Source organism: Lissotriton helveticus, chromosome 11, assembly GCF_964261635.1.
Source record: "Lissotriton helveticus chromosome 11, aLisHel1.1, whole genome shotgun sequence".
Classification (NCBI taxonomy): domain Eukaryota; kingdom Metazoa; phylum Chordata; class Amphibia; order Caudata; family Salamandridae; genus Lissotriton; species Lissotriton helveticus.
In genome coordinates, this window is record NC_136072.1 from 1185698978 (window position 1) to 1185726861 (window position 27884).

A 27884-nucleotide genomic window follows, 5' to 3' on the forward strand; every position below is an offset into this window, starting at 1 on the left:
TCAGACAGACCATAAGCCCCTCTTGTGGCTAAATCAGATGAAGGGTGAAAACCCCAAACTGCTTAGGTGGTCCATTTCCCTACAGGGGATGGATTTTACAGTGGAGCATAGACCTGGGACTGATCACAGCAATGCTGATGGGCTCTCCAGGTATTTCCACTTAGAGCAAGAAGACTCACCTGGTCAAGGTTAGTTTATTGTCCCAAAGTTTGGGGGGGGGTCATGTAGGAGAGTAGGGTCTGCAATCCTATGATCACCCAGATTTTTGCTTTTTGCTGCACTGGTTTACGACTTTCCCTGGCTGTGGGCCTGCTAATCAGACCCACAGCCTAGCTGTTCTCTCTATCCAAATTGTACTCAGGTACTGAATTGGCACTGGGCCCTCTCCAAGTCCCTGTACCCAGGGCTGAGGTGCACCCAGAAGTCTCCCAGGGGCTGAAGCATGTATTATGCCACCCCTGGACTGACTAACTAAAACTGACACAACTGGCTGCACGACAGCTGGGGCAAGGTGGTGTACTCACCCTTTGCTTTAGATATAGTATACCTATATCTAACCCTAAAATGGACACACAGATCTCCTATCAGTCACTCCTATGGCAGGCCTTAACAATCCTGAAGGCAGAGTGCTTGGAATCGTGTGAGATGGTGCTCTGGCACGAGCTGAGCCTGTCTGCGGCTTTCGGGATCCATCCCTTAGCCGTTTCCATGATATCGCATACCATATACTCTTAAGTGCATTATAATCCTCGCGGTTATGTGCCAACTCTGGTATCGCTTTATCAAAACATGTCGAGTAAGGTGTCATACGAATTGGAATACTAACCCCTCGCCAATTCTGGCGACGGGGTTAGCATTCCACCCTTCTAGAGGGACACGACATGCCTGTAACCTATAACCCGGTTAAAAGTCAGACAGAGCCTTAGCATCCACAAAATGGATGCTGCCACCGAGACACAAGTCTGCCCTCCTGCTGCTGGGAGTCCTCCCAGAGCAGGAGACAAGGACAAAGGGTTTCCTGCCAGGGGCGGTGCCAGCACCGTCCCAGACAGGGTTTTGTGTATTGTAGGTAGGCAGGGCTTTAGAGGAAGGTGACTGCAAGTAGCACCCCGGTGCTCACTATGCATAGGCCGGCTTGAACCAGTTCCAGGGTCACTCCAGACCCTGTGCTGGGGAAAAGCCCGCCAAGGAAGTGGGTGTAACCACCCCCCTCCTAGTCCCACCCATAGGGCAGGACTTAGTCGCGTGCCAGCCCCTTTTTACAGGATAAAGGTAGAGACTGGCCCCCTTCCAAATCAGATCATCTTTGAATCCTGAAACTACTTTCCACGAAAGGAACTCAAGACTTCTTCCTAAGATTTCTCCCTTGTGACTAAGGAGTAGTCACCCTGCATCCGCAGGCACCATCTTAAGAACACTGCGGTCTGCTGCAAGTCTCTCCTCCGGATCAAGACTGCCCAGCTCGACGAGAACCGGCTTCCCTGGCACCTCTGACCTCTACCTGCATCATCAGTCACGCTGAGATTCGTGGGTGTGACGAGACCTCGAGGGACCGGCCATCTTCAAGACTGCACGACTTCTTTCCAGCAAGCCCGCCGAGTAATTTCCTGGTGAGTGCTTTGGGGTCCGAGAAGCCCCCACCCTGAGCAGCTCCAGCACCGAAGTGCAGCCCCCCAGCATCTCCACGATCTGCGTGGGGCCCTTCTGCTTTTTGCTGCTCACCGCGTTGTTTGGCTACTAGCCCGCTGGCTTGTGGCCTTCCTGACGACGCCCGACGACATTTCTGCTGCTGGTCTGGTTGCTCCAGACTGGCCCTTGCTTCCCTCCATCGGAGAAGTACCCTGGACCCTCCTGGTCCACTCAAGACGCCATTTTAGGTCCACCGCGTGGGCCTTGCATTTGCCAAGACTTGTTGCCCAATCCTGGGTCCAGCGACGTCGACAGCAAGAACCTTCGTGGGACAGCTCGCACCTCCATCCTGGTCGCCGACAACGCCTCCTGGTCCGAGAGACTGCAGAGCCCAGCAGCGCCCACTCACCTGACTGCGGTGACTTCGCCCGGTGCCATCCTGGTGCCCACTTAATCACTGGCTAGTGATTCAAGAACTTGGTCCCCTCTGCTTTCAGGTTTTCTTCTTCCTTGATCCAGGCTTGGATCCATCGAACTTTTCTTCACTGGTCGCCTGCCAGCAACTTCTTCCTTCCAGGCTCCTGGTCCGGCAACGAGATCCCCGACGTCTTTTCAGACCTATGCAGCTGCAGCCCCTGGGCTAGGTAACTTCGGCACTTCGGTGTCCCAGCATAGCCTCACTATCCTAGGGTCAGGATCCACTGTCGTTTTCTTCCTACCAGGTCGGGTTCGCCCGTGAACACTAACTTTGCCTTTACTAGCCTCCATAGACTTTGTCCCGCATCCCGCGTGAGAGTGCACACTCTGCACCCGAGTCCCCTAGGTCTCCTAGTAGTAATCTAACGATTCCCTAGTCAAGTCCTAGCGATTCCAAAGCCTATTAGAACTGTTACTTACCTGCTAGTAATTCGCATTCCACTTTTAAAGTATATGGTTTTTCGTGCCCCTCGGGCATTTGTGTATAACGTGCTAACTTAAGTATTTTCGTAAGAGTTTTGTTGTGTGCCTAGCACCCTGTCCTCATAAAGAGTACAGGGTTGTTGTGATTCTAATAAATACACTGTTTATTTTCATAACACTTGTGTGGTGTCCTTTCACTGGGTGTTCAAGGGGTAATGTGATGGTAAAACAGCTGGCTTAACACGCCCTCTAGAGTCTTAGCCTTAGACTGCTCGTATCCATGCTACTAGGATAGCTGGTCTATAAGGTTGACTTACAACCAATCATCAATAAGGGTTGTTTGGACTGATATATAGTGATCACTAGAATAGTGAACACTGCACATCAGGCCAACTTCTCACACTGGTTTAGCAAGGGAAGAATCTGTTGCAGTGTAAGCATGTGGAAATGTTCTGATAGTATGTACAGGTTGAGGGGACGTAGATCTAGAATGGGTCTGAGAAATCCGTCCTTCTTTGGAATAAGGAAGTACAGGGAATATACCCCCATGCCTCCCTCTCCCACCGGCACGAGCTCGATTGCTCCCTTTTGCAGCATCACCACTACTTCCTGCTGCAATAAGAGCAAGTGCTCTGCGGACATAGGCCTTTGCCTTGGCGGGATGTTGGGTGGAGTGGACTTCAACTCTAGGCAATAACCATACCGGACTAGTTGTCGCACCCACCCGTCTGTGGTGATGTTTCTCCAGACGGGCAGGAACTGCTGCAGTCTCCCCCCGACAGGTGTTAGGTGGTCGGGGGGCAGTGACAGAGAGTCACTGTTTGCTTGGAGTAGAGGAGCGGGAGCTGTTGTTTCCTCTGCCGCGACCTCTGTTGCTGTTATTTCTGTAACCTCCCTTGTTCTGTTTTGTGAACGAGGATTGTGCCCCACCTTTCGAGAACTGGGATTGTTGACCCATTTGTCCTCTGGTGACTCCACGTGCACCTGAGCGACGAAAATTGCTGCCACGAAACTGTTGTGACTGTAGGGCCCCCATAGACTTAGCAGTTTCCGTGTCTTTCTTTATTTTCTCTAGGGTGGTGTCAACATCTGGACCAAACAGACTATCAGGATTGACTGGCTGATTAAGAATTGTTGTCTGAATATCCGGTTTAAACCCTGAGATGCGGAGCCACGCTTGTCGTCTCAGCATAACGCTAGTGTTGATAGCTCTAGCAGCTGTGTCCGCAGCGTCAAGTGCACACTTGATGGCTGCGTTTGAGATTAGCTTTCCTTCCTCAATAAGCAGTTTGGTGCCCTCTTGGAACTGTGGAGGCAGGTGTTGTACAATCTGTTCTAGGGTGTCGTAGTGCGCCCTATCGTAACGCGCCAAGAGTGCCTGGGTATTGGCGATGCGCCAAAAGTTTGATGCCTGTGCAGCTACTCTTTTGCCCCCTGCCTCTAGCACTTTGGACTCCTTATCCGGGGGAGGAGCTTCACCCGTTGTCTGGGAGTTGGCACGTTTCCTGGCATTGGCAACCACAAGAGAGTCCAGTGGCAATTGTCCCCGAATGTATGCGGGGTCTGCAGGTGCAGGTCTGTACTTTTTTTCAATGCGAGGGTTGACCACTCTCGCTCTTGTAGGCTCCTTAAATATGTCCCCAGCATGCTTGAGGACTCCTTTAAGCATAGGCAGTGTCTTTACTGTCCTTTCAGAGACTGAAAAAGTGTCGAAAAGGAAGTCTTCCTCAACCGGGTCGGCATGCATGTCCACATCATGATTGGCTGCCGCCCTTTCGAGTAGTGCATGAAAACCTGCTTGTAGGAGAGTAGGGTCTGCAATCCTATGATCACCCAGATTTTTGCTTTTTGCTGCACTGGTTTACGACTTTCCCTGGCTGTGGGCCTGCTAATCAGACCCACAGCCTAGCTGTTCTCTCTATCCAAATTGTACTTAGGTACTGAATTGGCACTGGGCCCTCTCCAAGTCCCTGTACTCAGGGCTGAGGTGCACCCAGAAGTCTCCCAGGGGCTGAAGCATGTATTGTGCCACCCCTGGATTGACTAACTAAAACTGACACAACTGGCTGCACGACAGCTGGGGCAAGGTGGTGTACTCACCCTTTGCTTTAGATATAGTATACCTATATCTAACCCTAAAATGGACACACAGATCTCCTATCAGTCACTCCTATGGCAGGCCTTAACAATCCTGAAGGCAGAGTGCTTGGAATCGTGTGAGATGGTGCTCTGGCATGAGCTGAGCCTGTCTGCGGCTTTCGGGATCTATCCCTTAGCCGTTTCCATGATATCGCATACCATATACTCTTAAGTGCATTATAATCCTCGCGGTTATGTGCCAACTCTGGTATCGCTTTATCAAAACATGTCGAGTAAGGTGTCATACGAATTGGAATACTAACCCCTCGCCAATTCTGGCGACGGGGTTAGCATTCCACCCTTCTAGAGGGACACGACATGCATGTAACCTATAACCCGGTTAAAAGTCAGACAGAGCCTTAGCATCCACAAAATGGATGCTGCCACCGAGACACAAGTCTGCCCTCCTGCTGCTGGGAGTCCTCCCAGAGCAGGAGATAAGGACAAAGGGTTTCCTGCCAGGGGCGGTGCCAGCACCGTCCCAGACAGGGTTTTGTGTATTGTAGGTAGGCAGGGCTTTAGAGGAAGGTGACTGCACGTGGCACCCCGGTGCTCACTGTGCATAGGCCGGCTGGAACCAGTTCCAGGGTCACTCCAGACCCTGTGCTGGGGAAAAGCCCGCCAAGGAAGTGGGTGTAACCACCCCCCTCCCAGTCCCACCCATAGGGCAGGACTTAGTCGCGTGCCAGCCCCTTTTTACAGGATAAAGGTAGAGACTGGCCCCCTTCCAAATCAGATCATCTTTGAATCCTGAAACTACTTTCTGCGAAAGGAACTCAAGACTTCTTCCTAAGATTTCTCCCTTGTGACTAAGGAGTAGTCACCCTGCATCCGCAGGCACCATCTAAGAACACTGCGGTCTGCTGCAAGTCCTTCCTCCGGAATCCGACTGCCCAGCTCGACGAGAACCGGCTTCCCTGGCACCTCTGACCTCTACCTGCATCATCAGTCACGCTGAGATTCGTGGGTGTGACGAGACCTCGAGGGACCGGCCATCTTCAAGACTGCACGACTTCTTTCCAGCAAGCCCGCCGAGTGAATTCCTGGTGAGTGCTTTGGGGTCCGAGAAGCCCCCACCCTGAGCAGCTCCAGCACCGAAGAGCAGCCCCCCAGCATCTCCACGATCTGCGTGGGGCCCTTCTGCTTTTTGCTGCTCACCGCGTTGTTTGGCTACTAGCCCGCTGGCTTGTGGCCTTCCTGACGACGCCCGACGACATTTCTGCTGCTGGTCTGGTTGCTCCAGACTGGCCCTTGCTCCCTTCCAGAAGAGGAGCACCCCGGACCCTCCTGGTCCACTCAAGACGCCATTTTGAGTCCACCGCGTGGGCTTGAATTAGCCAAGGCTTGTTGCCCACTCCTGGGTAACTTCGACGCCAACGACTTCATCCTTCGTGGGACAGCTCGCACCTCCATCCTGGTCGCCGACAACGCCTCCTGGTCCGAGAGACTGCAGAGCCCAGCAGCGCCCACTCACCTGACTGCGGTGACTTCGCCCGGTGCCATCCTGGTGCCCACTTAATCACTGGCTAGTGATTCAAGAACTTGGTCCCCTCTGCTTTCAGGTTTTCTTCTTCCTTGATCCAGGCTTGGATCCATCGAACTTTTCTTCACTGGTCGCCTGCCAGCAACTTCTTCCTTCCAGGCTCCTGGTCCGGCAACGAGATCCCCGACGTCTTTTCAGACCTATGCAGCTGCAGCCCCTGGGCTAGGTAACTTCGGCACTCCGGTGTCCCAGCATAGCCTCACTATCCAAGGGTCAGGATCCACTGTCGTTTTCTCCCTACCAGGTCGGGTTCGCCCGTGAACACTAACTTTGTGAATTCTAGCTTCCATAGACTTTGTCCCGCATCCCGCGTGAGAGTGCACACTCTGCACCCGAGTCCCCTGGGCCTCCTAGTAGTAATCTAACGATTCCCTAGTCCAGTCCTAGCGATTCCAAAGCCTATTAGAACTGTTACTTACCTGCTAGTAATTAGCATTCCACTTTTAGCGTATATGGTTTTTCGTGCCCCTCGGGCATTTGTGTAACGTGCTAACTTAAAAGTATTTTCGTAAGAGTTTTGTTGTGTGCTTAGCTCCCTGTCTCATAAAGAGCCAGGGTAGTCTTGTTATAAATAAATACACTGTTTATTTTCATAACAACTTGTGTGGTGTCCTTTCACTGGGTGTTCAAGGGGTAATGTGATGGTAAAACAGCTGGCTTAACACGCCCTCTAGAGTCTTAGCCTTAGACTGCTCGTATCCATGCTACTAGGATAGCTGGTCTATAAGGTTGACTTACAACCAATCATCAATAAGGGTTGTTTGGACTGATATATAGTGATCACTAGAATAGTGAGCACTGCACATCAGGCCAACTTCTCACACTGCTGAATCCTCAGTCGGGGATGCCCGTGCATTAAAAAGCTGCGGGTCCTGTCCCGCACCCTGGGTGTTCTGGTCACCAGTGTCATCATATGAATCCGGTTGTGCATCAGGTTCATTGATTGGGAAATTGTACTGCTCGTCCTCATCATACCCCTCACCCGCAGAGTGTTCTGGGGAGGGAGTAGGGCTCCGTCTCGGAGGAGGCTGGATTGGTTCCGTGAGGCCTGAGGCGTCAAGGGGCACCCTCTTCTTCTTTAGTGGGATGACATAGGAGTCCACCGGCTCCGAAGTGATTTTCCTCTTATAGAGGGTCAGTTTGCCTGTGTCAGCGTCGATGAAATGCTCTGAATCGTCCTCGGATTCGAGTACCCGACGTGGAAGCGGGCCAGTCGGTGAAGAAACCACCTGTTTCGGTGCCGATTTGGTTGAAAATGCTTTCGGCGCCTCCTTCGGCGGCAAAATAAAGAGAAGTTTCCCAGATGGCTTCGCTGGAGTGTCCTTTTGCGGCTGCGGCGATGGTATCGGAGCCGACGGGGCAAAGGCCTTCTCCCTGATTCTTTGCAGTGATTCGGCTATGAGGGACGGCTCACTCACAGTCTGTTTCGGCGCTGACGAGGATGGTCTGATCTTCCCCTCGGATCCGACGTCCGTGTGGGCCTTGTGCGCTTTGGGCGCGGATCCTGTCTTTACCGCCTCCGATTCCTGTGTTCGGGGCGCAGACTTCTTTCCGTGTGCCTGCGTAGCCTCCTTGGAGCCGACTTTGGCGGGCTTGGACGGCGTCGTAGCCGCTGACCCGTGCCGACCATCTTTCTTGGAGGACCCCTCCGCTGGCGTCGGTTTCGATTTTGCAGCATCGGAATCGACGGACTTCTTCGACTTCTGCGGACCGGAGGTCGACGGAGTCGATGGGGTAGCGGGCACCGTCGTTTTCACCGGCACGGCAGCCATCTTAGGGACACTCGAGTCCTTAAGTTTCAGTTTCGTTTTCGGGTCGGCCATTTTAGGTGTTGTCGATCCCGATGGTTTCGGTTTCGAAACAGTCTGCTCAGCAAGTAAGTCCGTGGCCGGGCCCGAAGGCGGGGCTGTGGCTTGCGGCAACGGGTCTTGGGTAAGGCCGACAGGCGATCCCGTGTCCCGGTCGGTATCCTCGTAACCTTCGGGGCAGAGCTCGTCCCCCGAGCTGTCTGCCGCGGCCCCATAAATCTCATCGTCGTCTCCTACCTCGTCGACGTATTCAAGGCCTTGACCCGCGACTCCGACGTCGTCTACCGGATCCGCCTCGACCTCCGGCTCGGGTGGGGAGATTTGGAGATGATGACCCTGGTCCTCTTCGTCCTGGTCGCCGAAGATGTTTTCCGGATCCGGGGCCGCTTGTTTAGCTTCCATGCGCACCGCGCGCCGAAGCTTGAGAGTCTTCTTTGAGCGGAACTGTGCACACAACTTGCACTTGCCGTCGTCGTGGTCAGGCGAAAGGCATTTGTTACACACGGGGTGTAGATCGATGTGTGGGTACTTGGACCCACAGAGCGGGCAGTACTTAAACGGGCTCCGCTCCATGTCCGAAAAGTTTTGCAGTCGTGTCGCGATGAGAAGGCCTCAAAGTTCCGAGAGCGAAGAAAACTCCGCTTATTCCGGCTCCAAGAGACGGAAGACTCTAGACCGTGCGCAGACAATACCGACGCAAGAAAATCGAGGCCTTTTGGCCGCTAAAAGTTAGTTTTTCTTGGTTCCGACAGTAAGACGTCGAGACCACATCCGAACCCAATGGCGGAAAAAAACAATCTGGGGATGGAGCCGATGCCCATGCGCACTGTAGTCCAGGGGAGGAGCCACCTATCTCAGGATACTTCGAAGACTCTTCCAGGACAACAATGTGCGATCATCCGAGCCCAACACTAGGCGGCGATCTAATGCTAAGATATGAATTTAGCAGCCCACATGCCTCGAACACTAGGGTCGCCCGGAGCCGGGCCGTGGCGCCTGGCGATGTTCCTATTTACAGGGGAGACTGTAGCGGGCCTGGACCAGGTGCCCAACAGGACGTCCGTGAGAGCCTCATTAAACGGCAGTAGAGGCTCCGAAGAGCTTACCTGCGGTCTAAGGACCTCAGTGAGGATGTTAGACCTCACAGCCGGGACAGGGAGCTCAAGAGCCAAGGCCTTGGGCGCCCTCGTCAGCAGCACACTATAAGCAGCCGACTCCTCCGTAGCCACGGTAGGAGGGGAGACAAAGCCAGTGTCAGGTGAAGTGTCGAGACCACTGGCTTCCTCTAGCTCGTCTGTCCAGTCCTGAAATGACTGACACTCACGTGTAAGAGGGTCCTCAGACCCCTCCCAATCCCCCTCGTCCTCCATCTCCTGAAATTCAGGGTCAAAGGATGGCACCGGATCAATGAAGAATTGCTCCGCAGCCGGCGCAGAATGCGGCGTCGAGTGACGCGGGTCCGATGCCGGATCCGGACCGAGGAAGGGATCAGGGACGCCGTCGTGTGGGGACGGCGCCGGGGGCGACACCCTGGGGGTCGACGCCAGTGGGGTGGTAACGTTGACCCGGATCCGGATCCAGTCTGTGGCGCCGGGACCAAAGTCGCCAGGGTCAAAGCACCCGGCCCGCATGTGCTGCCAGCCAGGGCCGCGGGGCCCGGAGGCACTCCTGCGGGACCCGACGGAGGAGAGAGGGACCTCATGGCCAGGATGAAGGCCTCGATCTCCTCTGGCGTCGCGTTCAGCCCAGGGACCGGCGGGTGTGGAGCTGGCCGTGGCGCCTGCGGACCCACGGGGGCGGTGTCGCCAAACCCCTAGCCGCATCGCGCGAGCATCGGGTGGAGTTGGAAGAGCGATGTCATCTCTTCGACTTCTTGTGCCCTCACCCGAGGACTTGGAGCCCGACTAACGGTGACGACTCGCCGAGCTTCGATGACTGTGTCCCCGCGACTGGTCCGTCGACCCCCTCCTGTACCGGGACCTTGAGCGGTATGGGGCCAACTGCCGGAGCTCGAGGTGCTTACGGGACCGCTCCCGCCTAGCCTTCGGAGTAAAGGCCCGGCAGTCGGGGCACGACCGGTCGTCATGGTCAGCCCCAAGGCAATAGAGGCACCAGCGGTGACGATCGGTAACCGACATCAGTCGGTACAGGGCTTGAACCCGGGCATGCCTACCGGCACCTAGAGTTGTATAGACTCGAATAGTGATCAAAAAGGATCGAAAAGTTTAGTCAAAAAATGACTAAGAGTACTGCTTTTTCCAGATATGCGCTTGCCGGTGCAGAAAAAACAAAGAACCGACGTCAGCGCGCGAGGGCGGCGTCTAAGTACTCTGATGACTTCATCCTGGCACCAACGACGGACGCAGAGCCACAGACGACGTGCAGGGGTACTGCTACGCAAAACTTTCGGGATCCAACCTGACGCCTGGGGATATTCGAAGGTAAGGAATCTAACACTAACCTGTTTCTTTCAGATCCTTAAACCAAGACTAGGTCATTTTAACATATGGGTGCAGACTGACCTCACTGAGGTGGAACAACAACTGACTACACTGGGCTATACCCTTGTCAAGCGTGAGATTGCGAGGGGTTTGAGGGGCAGTGGGTGAACCTTCTTCCAGAGTGTGGGTAAAAGAGTTAAATAAGTGCATGATTGCAGAAATGGAAGCATTTAAATCACGAGGGTGCCCAAGGAAATGGGATAGGAATTGGGGCAAATGGAATATATACCGTGGCAACCTGTGTATATCCCGATCGGTGATAATGGCGTATTACGATTGTAACCATTTTCTCCTTACCTATTGTGATGAAGCATTGTACGACTACTCGAAATGACAACTGGAAAATGTATGTGACTTCAATGTTGAAATTAATAAAAAGATTTATATAAAGAAAAACATTGTTTACACTTTTTTTTCAAAGGCTTGGATAGTAAATCAGCTCCAAGAGATGCAGAAAGCTGGTGATGGTGGACAGAAGCAGAAGTAACGACTGCTTGACAAAACGGATTTAAAAAAAACTGTCACTGCTGTGTCTGTCATCAACTGTACACTTCGTCTGCATCCTATGGTGAGAAATTACATTTATAACAGTTGAAATGCAATGCAATCCAACAAGCTGTGAGAAGTGCAGTTACAAATATAAAAAACTAAAATGACTCACCATTCTGGTCTTGTGACCTCCACATCAATAATTGTTCCAGGTGGGGGATTCTGAAGCCTTCCTCCAGCATGTGCAAAAAATCGAGCATTTACTCTCTTCTTCACAACAATCACTGTTAGTTTGGGGCTTTAACACAAGTATATTTAAATCAGAATTGTCTTAAAAAGTCTAAGACATACATTGAGAAACTAAGAAGACCACATACGTAAACAAGTTGCTTACCTGTAACGTTGGTTCCCCAGTATTGGTTACTTTCATTGATTCCCATGGCTTGTATCATTCCCAGCCGTCGGAATGGGAGTCTCGGTAACAAAAGAAAAAGGCCTAGGCCTCATTTCCTTTTGTAGCATACCCGCCTCTTTTTGCAAAAGAGACAAAAGTAAAGCAACAACCAATCAGATTAGCCTCATCCCATAGAACCCTCCTGAGAGAACCTCAGAGCCTCTGATTTTCGTAGCCGTTGTGCAACTGTAACCACATCTGCTGTAGGCTGAGCTTTCCCAGGGGAGGAGGGTGGGCGCATAGGAATCTATGAAAGTTACTAATACTGGGGAACCAAAGATACAGGTAAGTAACTTGTCTTCTTGCCCTAGTATTGGAACTTTCATAGATTCCCATAGCTTGTATCAGAGTAGCTAGCAGTAAGCAATAAAGCACATTTTGTGACAAAATATATAGAAATCCCTCAGTATCCATACTTTCATAAGAAATAAATAAATACATATTGAAACAGTAATCAGTAGTATCATTAGATACAAAATGTGCAATCACAGGAAGGAGGGATAGTAGGGAAAGCTCACCACTCAATAGAAGAGGTTCCTCAGGACTGCCTGGCCTACAGCAGTGTCTTCCTGTGCCAAGGATTCCAGGCAGTAAAGCTTTGTGAAGGTGTGCGTGCTGCACGAAGTGGCAGCTCTGCAAATGTCTTTGATCTGCACTTCCGCAAAGAGTCATAGAGAAAGCCATGGATCTTGTGGAGTGTGCTCTGACCCTGCCTTCTAGAGGCTTGCCCGCTGCAGAGTGGCAGTACAGAATGGCACTGGAGATCCATCTAGCAATACCCTGCTTTGACAGGGGAAGGCCCTTGCGAGGAGCACTAAATGCGATGAATTGAGAAGATTTACGAAATCCCTTGGTGCGATCCAGATAAAATTTCAAGCACTGCTGTATATCCAATGAATGTAGTGACCTTTCCGCTGGCGTGGAAGGATGAGGAAAGAAAGACTTGAGAATCACTGGTTCATTGAGATGAAAGTCTGAAGGTACTTTTGGTATGAACCTCGGATTGGTCCTTAGAATCACAGTATTTCCTTTGAACTGGAGAAAAGGTTCCTGTATAGTGAGATCCTGCAATTCCCCAATGCGTCTTGCCGATGTGAGAGCAAGAAGAAGTGCCCGTTTCCACGAAAGAAATGTCATGTCTGCCCGATGAACCGGTTCAAAGGGATGCTTTATCAGCTGGGTGAGAACCAAGTTCAAATGCCATGTGGGAGGCGGAGGCCTCACCGGAGGAAAGACTCGAAACAGACCTTTGAGAAACTGCTTGACAATTCTGGATGACCAGAGAGAAGGTCCAGATGCAGTGCGCCTGTAGCGAGAAATTGGTGCCAAGTGAACCTTTATGGATGAATGAGCCAATCCTGCCTTAGCAAAGGACAGGAGATAAGGAAGAACCTGATGAGGCTGAGAAGAGAAAAGGTCAACGACTTTCTTCTGGAACCAGATGCAAAATCTTTTCCATTTCAAACGGTAAGTTTTGTTAGTGGAAGGGGCTCTAGCTTGAGACAGAACCTCTCTTATCTCATCCGAGAGGTGAAGGTTTAGGAACTCTTGCTGCTCAGGAGCCATGCTGTCAGGTGTAAGGAACCAGGATCCGGATGCCAAATCTGACCGTGGGACATCGTGAGAAGATCCGGAATCACCCGCAAAGGAATTGGAGGAGCCAGAGAAAGGAGGTCAGCTCCGCGAACCAGTACTGACTGGGCCAAGCAGGAGCTATTAGGATCATCTTGCACACTTCTGCCTTGAACTTCTTGAGTAGCCTTGGGATCACCGGAAAGGGGGGGGGAAGGAAAAACACAAATGGTCTTGACCAAGCCATCGAAAGTGCATTCCCCAACGACCCTCGATGCTGTAACCTGCTTGCGTAAAACTTGCCTTTTCTGTTCATCGGGGTGGCAAAGAGATCTATTGAGGGTTTGCCCCACTGATGAAAAATCTCCTCCAAGACCGTTTGGTTCAGTTCCTATTCGTGGCTGACTGACGACAGCCTCCTGACTATGTCCGCCTTTTTGTTTAGCACTCCTGGCAGGTGTTCTGCTTGCAGCGATATTCCATGTAGGATCGCCCATTCCCAAATTTCTTGGGCCTCCTGGGATAATGGAAGAGATCTGGTACCCACTTCCTTGTTTATGTAGTGCATGGCCGTGGTGTTGTCCGTGCGGACGAGAACCGCTGACCCCTGCAATGGTGGAAGAAAGATTTCAGTGCCAGTGGGATTGCTCTGAGTTCTCGGAGGTTGATGTGAAAATGCCTGTGTCGTGCAGCAACCAATGCCCGCTGACATGTAGATCCTTAAGCACCGCACCCCAGCCCTACAGCGAGGCATCCGTCGTTACCACTTGAGGAGCTGGATTGCTTATGAAGGATAGACCTTGGTATAGGATAGACCTTGGGATAGGTTTTCTTCCTTCGTCCACCACAAGGCTGCCTTTCTCATTGTCGCAGTAATTAGCACCTTGTCGTCGAATGAGCCGTGAATCTGCTGCCATTGCTTGTCTAGCTGTTCCTGAAGAGATCGTATCCACAATCTGCAGTGGGGTATCAGAGGAATGCATGAAGTAATCACTCCTAGAAGGGATTTGAAACGGCATGCTGAAAGACACTTTCTTTTTCTCAATAAATGCGCCCTGGATTTCAGCTTTTCCTACCTTTTGAGGAATGGAAAGGCCTTGCCGAGAGTCGTGTCCAAGATAGCACCTGGGAAACGTGCTGTCCTGGAAGGAAGGAGAGACTACTTCTCCCTGTTGAGAGGGAGACCCAGGTTCCTGAATAGGTTCATACATGCCTTGACTGTTTCCTTCGCAGCCCCCCTGGACAGGGCCTTCAGCAACCAGTCGTCCAGGTATGGGAAGACCTGAAAATGCGGTTTTCTTTGGAAAGCTAAAGATACTCTGGGCAGAGCGCAGCCGAAGGGTAAAACCCTGAATTGGAAGTGGTTCCTGTGAATCAAAGAAACCTCCTGTGAGCTGGGTGAATGGGTATGTGAATATACGCATCTTTGAGTTCGAGAGTGGCCATGAAATCCCCTGGATTGAGGGGACGTAAGATATCCTGGAGCAAAACCATCCGAAAGGATTGAGAAATTAGATAGGTGTTTAGCTCCCTGAGATCTAAAATAGGGCACCACTTCTCCAGCGTCTTCTTTATCAGGAAGAACCTGGAATAGAATCCTTCCCCTCTGAGAGAAGGGAACCAGCTCCACAGATCCCTAGAGGAGCATCTGATGAACTTCGAGCTGCAAGAGACGCAGATGTTTCTAAGGAATGGCAGCAGGGAGCTTGGAAGGTGGTATTTGAGTAAACTCCAATGTATGGCCTTCTTGAATGATGTTGAGCACCCAACGGTCTGATGTTATCCGTTTCCAGTAGGGGACGTATTGAGACACCCTGCCTCCTACAGATGTTGAGGAGGTGGATACAGCAGTCAGAGCCAGAATGCAGCTATTGCCTCTTGGAAGTATCACGTCCCTGGTGATTCTGCTTTCCTCTAGTATTGGACCTAGAGAAAGACTAGGTTTGGCCTTGTTTTTGCTGGTAAGGTTGTCAATACAATTGAGACACTAATCCATAAGAAGAGTACCGTTGTTGTTGGTACAAGCCTCTGTATGAAGTAGTACTCCTTCCTCTGGCCCCCCTGAAAGGAGCCTTCCGATACTGAAGAGTACCGAGAGACCTAGCCATCTCCGTATCCTTTTTTATCTCTTGGAGGGCATCGTCTATGTGGTTGCCGAACAATACCTCACCATCAAAAGGGAGGTCCAGGATCTTGTTTTGGACCTCCGGACTGAACCAGGTCACCCGGAGCCATATTTGGCTACGAAGAACGGCTTCGCCAGCCAGCGAACAGAAAGCCGTAGTGGCAATATCCATGGCACAATCTGTCACCTCTGCCGATGTCGCTTCCCCTTCCTGCAGTATCTTCTTGGCCTCCCCCTTGGACTCCTGGGGAAGTTGGTCCAAATATGGTGATAGATCACACCATAATTGGCGATCATACCTGCCAAGGATCGCCAATGCATTTGCCGCTCGTACCAGGAGACTTGTCATAGAGGAGAATCTCTTCTCCGCATTATCAAGGCACATGCCCTCTATCAGGAGGAGTTGTCAGGGGTGCCGAAGGGTTACAAGACTTCCTCTGTGCTGCTTGCGATATTACAGAGTCAGGTTTTAGCTGCCCAGTTAAAGACGCCGGACCATCCTCAGGGGCCTTGTATTTCGTTTCCAGGCGTGGCAAAACTGGAATTACCGTAGCTGGGTTTTTCGTCCCCTTTAGACCCTCCTCCCAGACATGGTCAACAATGGACATTGACCGGGTCACCTTCCAATAGGGTTTCTTAAAATCATAGAGGAAGCATTCTTTTTGTACAGTAGGCATAGGTAGTTTGAACATACTAGATGCTCTCTCCATCAGCTTGTGAAAACCCCCAATATCCACCGGGGGAAAGAGTCCACTGGGTCTGTACTAGGAGACGCTGGGTCTGGGATTACGTAATCATCCCATTCCACACCTTGGTTAGGCCGGTTATCCTCATCTTGATCTCCATCCGATGAATCATCATGAATGTCCTGGATCACTGGAGGTAAACTTGGAACAGATGTCTGTGGCTGAGAAAACACCTGGGATGGCATTTCCGGAGAAACCACTATTGAAGCCGTGGGAGCAGGTATAGCTTGTACTGCCGGGACAGAGGGAACAGGAGGCAGAGCCTGAGAAAACCTAGCCCTATAATCCTGCAACATGCCATGGAGATCTGCCAAGAGGGTAGAAGGAACTGACACATCTCCTGGCCTGCACTCTCTTGACGTCGATAAGACTGCTGGTAAGAGCATTCATGAAGATACTCGCCCTAATAATCAGTCTCTTAGCACTTCACCAACAACTTAGAAGGACTATGTGCATAGCCAAAAGAGTCCTGATCATCTCCATCAGAATCCTCTTCTTCAAGTAACAGTGCAGGAGGCAAGGGGTTAACCCTCCTTGGAGAAGTCATGTCCGGTGTTATACTTTTCAAGGAAATAGTGATCCTCACCGTCGAAGACATTGTCGATGGTACCGTCGGCGATGGTGTTGTCAGAGAAAAACTTGTCGACAGAAGATCCACCACCAATGGTTGAATTGTCGACGACGAGATGGGCGTCGTCGACACTGCCGTCTACGAGACCGCCAATGCTCCTGCCGTCGTAGCTCTTGTCGACACCGTCGCCACCGCCAACATCCTCATGGCTGTCGTCAGTGATACCTTCGTCGACGAGCCCATCGACGGTGTAACTTTTCCCACCTGTGATTTAGAAGCCTTCATCAACGGAGTCTTCTGCAGCGTCGTCGAGGACTTGGAACTTTTCTCTGACTTCATTTGACAGAGAAGAGGGCTTCTTGAAAGTCTTAGCAGCCTCCACCACTGCTGTAGATAGTCCTTCCCTCTCCTTTACACCGTGGTGAGCAGATTTACTAGGACTCCGGCTTTCAGATTCACAGGGGGTCTTTTGTGAGGCCTTAACTGGATGTTCTGAAGAAGGTGAAGGGGAAGCCCTACCCCTTTTGACTGACCTTCTAGATGAGGCTGCAGATGAAGAGTCTTCAATGTCACTTGACAGTTTCTTTTCTTGACTTTAATTTCTGGAGCCAAGTGAGGAGGCAACGCTCAAGGTCCCGGAGGGTCCTTGAAGAGAAGGTGCGGCAGATCTTGCAGTCCGCAGCCTTATGATCTGGATACAGGCAATAAATGCAGTCCTTATGCCTGTCTTCCACATACAGCCTTTTCTTGCCACAGGTGGCACAAGCCTTGAAAAGGTCTTTCTTCTCTTTGTCAGACATTTCTAGATGAAACACCCAACAATCCTGACAAAAAATACTGGAAAAAATCCTCAAATAGAGTTGAAGTGAGCAGAGCTCAAAGGAGACTCCCTTAGCACAACGTGCGGTAGAAAATCTGAGGCTCTGAGGTTCTCTTTTGAGGGTTCTATGGAGTGAGGCTAATCTGATTGGTTGCTTTACTTTGGTCTCTTTTGCAAAAAGAGGCGGATATGCTACAAAAGGGAATGAGGCCTAGGCCTTTTTCTTTTGTACCTACTGCTATGTTACTTCTGTTACCGAAACTCCAAATCAGACGACGGGGAATGATACAAGCCATGGGAATCTATGAAAGTTCTAATACTGGGGCAACAATATGATTTAAAGACAAAGCATTCATTTTAACAATTTAGCTGCAAATAGGATGACACATTTTCCATGTATACTTAAGTGGACATGTTTTAAAGAAAATAAATATTACAAGCAGATTCCAAAATTTAATTCTATCTTCCTTAACAGAACGCGTTCCTTCTGGCAGTTCCAAATAAAAAGGTGTTGGGCAATTTAAAGTCTTCAAATCAAAATCATAACATGTTAACATTAAATCAACTACAATTCACAAAACTGGAAACAACTAAACTGAAGGTAAAGTAACTTACCTTTAATACCATTTTTACTGCCAGACTTCCCTTTCCAATGAGCCAGATATGACTAGGAAACCTTTTAGTATAAATGTCCCACCCCAAGAGTCTGGTTGAGTTGTGCATTTTTGGAAGAAAATCCAGGTAACGCTTATGTTGTGGCACAGCAAGTCAAAATAAGACTTCACAGCAAATGCTGATAGCTTCTCCATTATAACTTTGCTTAACAGAAGTTAAGAATTGAAAATGACGAGAAAAAAAAAATCTAAAACAATCAGCACTCGTAAGGAGCGAAGGTAGATACTGCTGCAAGATGCATACTCTTGAGAAAAACATATCACTGAGCCAAGTAACTTTCTTATATTGTAAATGCCTTCCTTTATATTTCATTTGAACTACCCCCAAAGCAGTCTCCTAAAGCCAAAAAAGGAAGCCTTGAAGCACAGCCTGCTTAACTGATATGTTTCTCACAACTGAACCTAAACAGAAACGGTTTTTGAAAAGGAGTGCACCAGTAACCAGTAGGCTGTCTGACAAACGTGTTGCACTGGCACACTCCTGAGGAGGTTGGAAGTTATCCAAAGCGCCCTAATCACTTCAGGAGGCTCTTTTCCCATTTACGATAGCATAAATTTAAATACAAAGTGGAGGACCTGGCCCTTTTTGAAGGGTTATTCCGAAACGTTTGCCTTCGTCCACCTATTTTTGACCCTCTTTTGTTGGTTTTAGGACTCTGGGCACTTTACCACTGCTAATCAGTGTTAAAGTGCAGGTCCTCTCCTTTAAACATGGTATGATTGGGTTACACCTTCTTGGCATATTTAATTTACATGAAAGTCCCCTGTAAAGAGATATCCTATATACCTAGGGCCTGTAAATCACATTCTACTAGTGGCCTGCAGCACTGCTTATGCAACCCACAGACAGCCAATCAAATCTGTCTCAGGGCTGCCACTGCAGGACCTGAGTGCACAGTTTACTGCAACTTTAACTTGGCATTTAAAACTCCTTACCAAGCCTTTATCTTCCCTCCTATTGCACATAGGTCACTCTGAAGGGAGGCCCTAAGCACATAGTATTGGGTAAATAAAAGGTAGGACATGTACCTTTTTTGTGTGACATGTACTCGTAGTGACAAACAGCCTATTTTGTTTTTCCCTGCTGGGAGGCCTACTCCTCTTATAGGCTAGCATTGGGAATTTCCTTATAGTTTAAAGAGATAATTCCTGATCGGCCAGGAGTAGTATTGCCATGTTTAACAAGTTACTTACCTTCAGTAACAATATATCTGTAAGAAACATAGGTTAGTTATAGATTCCTTACCTTAGAATTACCCCCAGGCGTCAGACTGGATCCGGAAAGTTTTTCATCAGCAGCACCCCTGCACGTCGGAAGGTGGCGTCGGTCGACTCCGTGTTCGTCGTCAGCATCGTGGTCGCTGGGATGATGTCACGTTAGGTACATTGACGCCACCCTCGCGCGCTGACGTCAGTTGTGTACACAATTTTCCACGCCAGAAGAGCACAGCCATGCAAGACACTGACCACTGGGGCACAAAACTAAGGCCCGGAAAGGAAGTCCTTAACCCTGGACAGGGTGGATGGGTGGGGAAGTAAGGAATCAATAACTAACCTGTTTCTTACACATATATCGTTAATGGAAGCAAGTAACATGTTCATCTGGAAGAAACAGTTATAGATTCATTATCATACAATAGATACCCCAGCAATACCAACCCCGGAGGTAGGTCTGCGAACCAAGTTCACACCAGAAACTCCTGGAGAACAGAACAGCCAAAGAAGCCATCTCTACGGGTTTGACTGTTTAGGTAGTAGTGTTTGGTGAACGTGTGCAGCGATGCCCACGTAGCTGCCTGACAGATGTCATGTAGGGGGACTCCTCGTCCCAAAGCTGTAGTAGCTGCAGTCACCCTGGTGGAATGGGCACGCAGCCCCACTGGAGGCTCCTTCGACAAAGAGTAGAAGGCTTTAATGCACAGAACGAGCCACCTGGAGATGGTTTGTTTGTTCATGGCCTGACCTTTCTTAATGCCCACGTAGCCAACAAAGATCTGGTCGCCCACCCGGAATTATTTGGTGCGATCCAAGTAGAAGGAAAGCGCACATTTGTGATCCAGAAGGTGGAGCCGCCCTTCCTCTTTTGAAGGTTGCGGAGGCAGAAAGAAGGTGGGCAAAGTGATGGTTTAGCCAATGTGGAAAGAAGTAACCACCTTAGGAAGAATCTAGGTTTCAGGACGACCTTGTTCGGATGGACAGCCAGAAAGGGAGGCTTGGAAGAAAGATCTTGCAGCTCACTTACCCTGTGAGCAGAGGGGATGGCAACCAGAAAGCACAAGTTACTACTTGTGTAACGATATATCTGTAAGAGACATTAGTTAGTATTAGATTCCTTACCTTAGAATATCCCCAGGCGTCAGACTGGATCCGGAAATTTTTTGCGTAGCAGTACCCTTGCGCGTCGGTAGGCGTCGTCTGCGGCTCCGCGTCCGTCGTCGGCGCCGTGATTATGTCGTCAGAGTACTTAGACGCTGCCTTTGCGTGCTGACGTCAGTTCTTAGACACAGCTTTTCCGGGCCAGAAACGCAGAGCCATGTTAAAAACCAACACTGGTGCCATTGAACTAGGGCCCTGAAAGGGGGTAACCCTAACCCTAGATATTGGTTCGCAGAACGGGGAGGATGGGTGGGTCGGTAAGGAATCTAATACTAACTAATGTCTCTTACAGATATATCGTTACACAAATAGTAACTTGTGCATCTGAAAGACACGTTAGTATTAGATTCCTTACCGTAGAATAGATACCCCAGCAATACCAACCCCGGTGGTGGGTCTGCGAACCAATAATCACACCATAAAGTCCTGGAGGACGGAACGGCCAAAGAAGCCATCCCTCCGGACTTGGCTGTCCAGGCAGTAGTGTCTTGCAAACGTGTGCAGCGATGCCCACGTAGCTGCCTGACAGATGTCTTGTAAGGGCACTCTCCTGCCCAGGGCATTGGTAGTCGCCGTGGCTCGAGTGGAATGAGCCCGCAATCCAACAGGGGGCTCCTTCTTAGCCAAGGAGTAACATACCTGGATGCACAAGATCATCCACCGGGAGATGGTCCTCTTGTGTACCACTTTCCCCTTCTTAGCGCCCACGTAACCAACAAAGAGTTGGTCATCCACCCGGAACTGGCATGTGCGATCTACGTAGAATGAGAGCGCACGTTTTGGGTCCGGACGGTGGAGCCGCTCTTCCTCTTTAGAGGGATGCTGTGGCGGGAAGAAGGTTGGCAAGGTGATAGACTGCCCGATGTGGAAGGCCGTAACAACCTTGGGCAGGAAAGAAGGCTTAGTACGCAACACCACTTTGTCCGGATGGACAGAAAGGAAAGGTGGAGTACAAGAAAGGGCCTGGAGCTCACTCACTCTCCTGGCAGAGGTGATGGCAACCAGGAAAGCAGTCTTCAGAGTAAGAAGGCGAAGGCTTAGTACGCAACACCACTTTGTCCGGATGGACAGAAAGGAAAGGTGGAGTACAAGAAAGGGCCTGGAGCTCACTCACTCTCCTGGCAGAGGTGATGGCAACCAGGAAAGCAGTCTTCAGAGTAAGAAGGCGAAGAGGACAGTTGTGAAGTGGCTCAAAGGGAGCGCACATCAAAAACGTAAGAACCAGGTTCAAGTCCCACTGAGGCATCACAAACGGAACAGGAGGAAATGTGTGTGTGATGCCTTTTAGAAATCTATTTACAATAGAGGACTTGTGTGAGAAGTTGGCCTGATATATGTTGCTCACTAGTTCTAGTGATCACCTTGTATCAGTCCAAACAACCCTTATGGTGATTGGTTGTAAGTCAACCTTATAGACCAGCTATCCTAATGGTAGCATGGACAAAGCAGTCTTAGGCTAAACTCTTTTGGCATGTGAAGCCAGCTGTTTTACCACAATATAACCCCTTGAATATCAGATGAAAGAACACCACACAGGTTGTTATGAAAATAAACAGTATATTTATTAATAACAACACCTCTGAACTCTTTATGAGGTCAGAGGGCTAAACAAATGACAATCTCTTACGAAAAATACGACAAGTTGCACAAAATTACAATGGAGCTAAGTAAGTAAGTGGAATGTGAAAGTCGATAAAAGAAATGGAGCTGTCCAGAGGATGGAGGTTCGCTAGGACTACGCTATCTTCACCTTAGGTAAGTAATAGGAGGCCCACGGGACGCGTGTGCAGAGTGTGAACTCACACGCGAGATGCGTAACAACGTCTATGGACAGTACAGTTCAAGTTAAAGGTGAGTACGGACAATCCTGACTAGGTAGGACTAAAACGACTGTGGAACTGGACACTAGGACAGTTAAACTACCTTTGAGCACCAAAATGCTCTCGTTACCTCACCCACGGGCTGCGGGTGCATAGGTGTCAAAGTGTGTCCGGTTCTCGCGTTGAAGTCTATGGAGCCTGGAAGAAAAGATGCTGCAGGCGACCAGGAGGAAGATGTCCGGTGCGATCCAAGGGTGGATCGGTGAAGAAGAGGATCTGAAAGCAGAGGGGACAGTGTTCAAAGTCACTAGCCAGTGGCCAGTGTGGAACCAGGAAGGAACCAGGTGCTGTCGTCGCGATCAGGAGAAGAGTGGACGCTTGACTCTGCAGCCACGTGGACCAGGAGGTGTCTTCGACGACCAGGATGGAGGCACGAGCTGTCCCACGCAGGCTCTTGCTGTCGGCGGTGTCGGATCCGGAATTAGAGTCAACCGGCCTTGGCAAAGGCAACCCACGCGGTGTGTGGAAAAGACGTCTGGTGTGGTCTAGGAGAGTCCGGGGTGCGCCTTTTTTTGGAAGGGAGCAAGGGCCAGTCTGGAGCAACCAGACCAGCAGTGAAGATTCAAAGGTTCGTCGTCTAGGAGGCCACTAGCCAGCCGGCAAGTGACCAGACAACGCGTCGAGCAGCAAACAAGCAGAAGGGCCCCATGCAGATCTCGTGGAAGCTGGAGGGCTGATCTTCAGTGCAGGGGCTTCTCAATCCCCAAAGCACTTGGTCGAGTTTACCTCGGGAGTCGTGCTGGAAGCGAAGTGCAGGTTTGTTCAAGATGGCCGGTCCCACGTGTCTCGTCGCACCCACGGGTCTCAGCTTTGCTGCAGATGTGAGTTGAGGTCGGAGAGGTCTGGGAATCCGGGTCTCGTCGGGCTCTGAAGTTTGGTTCCTCGAGGGAAGACGACAAAGTGAAGCCGCTGGACGCTTGATGGTGCCGGCAGTTGCAGGGTGGACACTCCTCATCCACAAGGGAGATTCTTCAGTCTTCTGTGGAGCAGAACGTCGAAGTCCAGAGTTTGTTCTTGTAGAATTGTTCAGGATAATCTAATTTGGAATGGGACCAGCTCCTACCTTTATTCTCCTAAAGGGGGCTGCACTACTGACTAGATCCCTCCCCTGGGTGGGACCAGGAAGGGGGGCGGCTACATCCCCTATCCTTTGTCCGGTTTCCCGCCAGAGCTGGGGCAGGGATGCCCCAGCAACTGGTTTGAACCGGTGTATGCACAGGACACCTTGTGTGCCCCAGGCATGTCTTATTCCTTTCAGGCCTGTCCTACCAAATACACAAAATCCTATCTGGGGTGGTGCTAGCACCTCCCAAGGCAGGAAACCGTTTGTCCAAGCCTCCCTCGCTGGAAAGACTCCCAGCAGCAGGTGGTCAGACTTGTGTCTGTGGTGGCAGCATCCATTTTGTGATGCTGAGGATCGAGCTAACTTTAACCGGGGTTCACAGTTACATACATGTCGTGTCCCTCTAGAAGGGTGGAATGCTACCCCCGTCGCCAGAATTGGCGAGGGGGTAGTATTCCAAATCGTATGACACCTTACTCGACATGTTTTGATAATGTTATACCAGAGTTAGCATTTAACCGCGAGGTTGATAATGCACTTAAGAGTATATGGTATAGCGTTATCATGGAACAGCTATTAGGACTTGGTTCCGCAAGCTGCAAACGGGCTCAGCTCATGCCAGAGCACCATCTCACATAATTCCAAGCACTCTGCCTTCAGGATTGATAAGGCCTTCCATAGGAGTGACTGATAGGAATATATGTGTCCATTTTAGGGTTAGATATAGGTATACTATATCTACAGCAAAGGGTGTTTACACCACCTTGCCCCAGCTGTCATGCAGCCAGTTGTGTCAGATTTAGATGGCCAGCCAGTGGTGGCATAATACATGCTTCAGCCCCTGGTAGGCCCTGGGTACACCTATGCCCTGTGTACAGGGACTGATAAGGTGGCCCAGTACCAATTGGTAAATGCACCTAAAGTACATGGTTGTCAAATTAGAGAGAGAACAGCTAGGCTGTGGGTCTGATTAGCAGGCCCACAGCCAGGGAAAGTCGTAAACCAGTGAAGCAAAAAGCAAAAAGTCTGGGGTGACCATAGGATTGCAGACCCCACTCTCCTACACCTTGCACCTGCCCAAACGACCGTTATTGATGGTAGGTTTAAAGTCAACCTTATCGAACGCTGTCCTAGTGGTAGCTGTGGAGAGCAGCCTTCAGGCTAAGACTTAGAGGCGAGTTAAGCAAGTTACCAGTCTATAATCTCTTGAATGACTAAATGAAAGTACACCACACAAGGTATATATCAAATATATATGTATTTATTCTAAACACAACCCCTCTGGACACTTTATGAGGTCAGAGGTAAAAGTACAATACAAGGAACGTAATTAGCATATGATAAGTTGCACAGTATACATTATGCCCTAGGGGCCTCACAAACCATATACTAAAAGAGGGGTAAAAGAACCACGTGAGGGTTAGAAAGCAGGCCTAGGGCCTGTAGAACCGCTGGGGCAACCCGAACCACCCAAAGTAGGGACACAGGAGACCCATGGGGGATGCGTGCAGTCTCTAAACACAGCCGTGAATCACCATTGACTTTCTTTGGAGAACAAACAAGTTACAATTTTAAAGATTATAGGCACTTGGAGATGAACTACGATGGAACCCTTTTAGACTAGGACACTTCGAGAGTTAAGACCCACGGCAGCACCGGAGTACTTGTGTTACCTCACCCAGGGAAGCCGGGTGCATAGGTGTCTTTTGGTGTCTGGATTTGTCGTCGATTCCAATGGAGACCTGCGAAGTAATGCTGCAGGCGACCAGAAGAAAAGTGTCTGGGTGGATTGGAGATGTGAAGAACCTGAAAGCAGAGAGGACAGAGTCTGGGTCACTAGCCAGTGACCGGGACGGCAACAGTAAGATGCCAGCCGATGTCGGGTGTTTTTAGGTGAAAGAGGTGAAGCTTGACTCTTCAGCCACGAGGACCAGGAGGAGTCGACGACAACCAGGAGCTGGATTCGAGCTGTCCCACGAAGGATGTCGAGTGCTGCAGCGTCAGAATCCAGATTGGACCCAACAAGCCTTGGCAACAGCAACCCACGCAAGATGACACGATTGGCTTCAGTTCAGACCAGCAAGGTCTGAGGGACTCCTCCTTTGGAGGGGAGTCAGCACGTCTGGAGCAACCAGGAAAGCTCAAGAAACAAAGGATTGGCCTTCGTGGGGACTCGCTAGCCAACAGACTAGGAACCGGGAAGGAGCCTCGAGCTGCGGTGAAGAAAGGGGACTCACGGGTCACTCGTGGAGTGCTGGCCTCTGTACTTCGGTGCAAAAGGTGCTCGGGCAGGGGCTTCAACTACCCCAATGCACAACTTCGGGAATAGGTGCAGTTGCGAAAATGCAGGATGTCCAGGAGTTCTGGTCCCACGTCTCTCGTATCAGCTACAGGTCTCAGCTTTGCTGGGAACTCGTGTCCGCTTCAGAGATGTTTGGAAGTCCGTGTCCTGTGTCGCAGATTCTTCGGGATCCGGCGGGAGCCTCGAAAATACAGACCGGCAAAGATGCTTTTGGTGCCTGTTTGGACAGGGTGGTCACTCCTTGACCACAAGGGAGATTTCTTCCGTCTTCCAGTCGATATGGAATGTCGAAGATGTTTGTTGCCGAGCTTCGTCCAGGGTAATCTAAAGTCCTAGGGACTGGGTTCCTATACTTATACTAATTTTAGGGGTTGGGCTAACTTCAAGGTCCCACCTATCGGTGGACCTGGGGAGAGGGTGGTTACACCCCTTCCCCATTGTCCAGTTTTGCGCCAGAGCTGGGGCTGAGTGCCCCAGCAACCGGTTTGAACTGGGAAATGCATGGAGCACCTTGTGTGCCCCAGGCAGTGTCTCAAAAGCATTCACTGAATGCAACCCACCCTGACCCAATACACTAAAGCCTGTCTGGAGAGGTGCCAGCACCTCCCTGGACAGGAAACCTATTGTCCAGGCCTCCCCTGCCGGAGTTTTGTCCAGCAGCAGGAGGGCAGACTCGGGTCTGTGGCAGAAGCATCCATTTTGTGATGCTGGGGCTCTGTTTAACTTTAACCAGGTTTACCAGTGTGTACATGTCTTCTCCCTCTAGAAAGGCGGAATGCTACCCCCGCCGCCAGAACTGGGGTGGGGGGTGAGTATTCCAAAGTGTTTGACACCTTACACAACATGTTTTGATAAAGCCAAACCAAAGTTAGCCTTAACCGCGAGGATTATAATGCACTTAAGAGTATATGGTATGGCTATAAGGAGATGGTTTCCGAAAGCTGCAGAGGGGCTCAGCTCATGCTAGGGCACCCTCTCACATAAAACCAAGGACTCTGCCTCGAGGATTGTTAAGGCCTGTCATAGAAGTGACTTATAGGTTAGTATGTGCCTATATGTATAGGTAGATATAGGTATGCTATATCTAAGTAAGGGGTGCTTACACCACCTTACCCAGGCTGCAAGTGGAGACCTGTGGCGTCAGTTTGGATGGCTAACCAGGGGTGGCACAATACATGCTTCAGCACCTGGAAGGCCTCTGGGGTACCTAAGGTACCATATAAAGTGACTCACAAAGGTGACCGAGTAGCTAATCTGGTATGTACCTAAAGTAAATGGTATCAATTTAGAGAGAGAACAGCTAGGTTGTGGTCCTGATTAGCAGGGCCAGAGCCAGAATTAAGTCGAAAAACCAGTGAAAAACAGCAACAAGTGGGGGTAACCATAGGAAGCAGACCCTGCTCTCCTACTAGAGATTCCTTAACATAGAATAGATACCCCAGCAATACCAACCCCGGTGTTGGGTTTGCGAACCAAGATCAAACCACAAAGTCCTGGAGAACAGAACAGCCAAAGAAACTGTCTCTCCGGTCTTGGCTGTCCAATCAATCAATCAAGTGTTTGTTAAGCACTACTACTCACCCGTGAGGGTCTCAAGGCGCTGGGGAAAAAAACAAGTTACTCACCTGTAACTACAGTTATCCAGTATTGGTATCTTTCATAGATTCACATGCCTGAATCATTCCCCGTCGTCGAGGCGGGAGTCCCACGGTAAAAATATATACAATAGCAGTGCCTAAAAATTTCTTGTAGTAGGCTGGAAAAGCCTAAAGGCCTAACTAGGCCCCAAAACTTAGCAGCCTATCTACATCATTATGTAAAAAGACCTGAAATAGTAGCCTCAGCCAATCAGCTGTCCTCACCCTCTAGAACCTTCCCAGCTCAGGCAGTTCTCCTCAGATTTTCCCAGCACAAGTGAGAATGAGTATCCATAAAACAGAACTGCCGTGCTGGGGAGGAGGGTGGGTGCATGTGAATCTATGAAATATACCAATACTGGATAACCGTAGTTACAGTTAAGTAACTTGTTTTCTTATCCAGTATTGGGGTATCTTTCATAGATTCACATGCCTGAATCAGAGTAGCAAGCAGTGACATCATGTCTGTCGTTAGAGGAAGGTGGGCGACAAAATAAACCATATACACCCCCACACAACCAGGAAGGTAATAGAGCACAAACTGGTTAACATAACATATGCATCAAAACCTTCCTAAGTACATTATATATAGGACAGCGTTTGAAAATGCAAAGACATCATAATGAAAACATATGCGTAAAACAGTCAAATGAAG

General features: G+C 50.1%; 1 protein-coding gene across 1 annotated transcript in view; it reads right to left on the reverse strand.

Annotated features, from left to right (window-relative positions):
* PIWIL1 (piwi like RNA-mediated gene silencing 1) overlaps positions 1–27884 on the reverse strand; it is a 1966306-nt gene that overhangs the window by 130452 nt on the left and 1807970 nt on the right. Inside the window, exon 19 of the mRNA XM_078668015.1 lies at positions 11182–11307. Coding sequence (XP_078524141.1) covers positions 11182–11307 — 126 coding nt within the window. The remainder of the gene's footprint in view (positions 1–11181; positions 11308–27884) is intronic.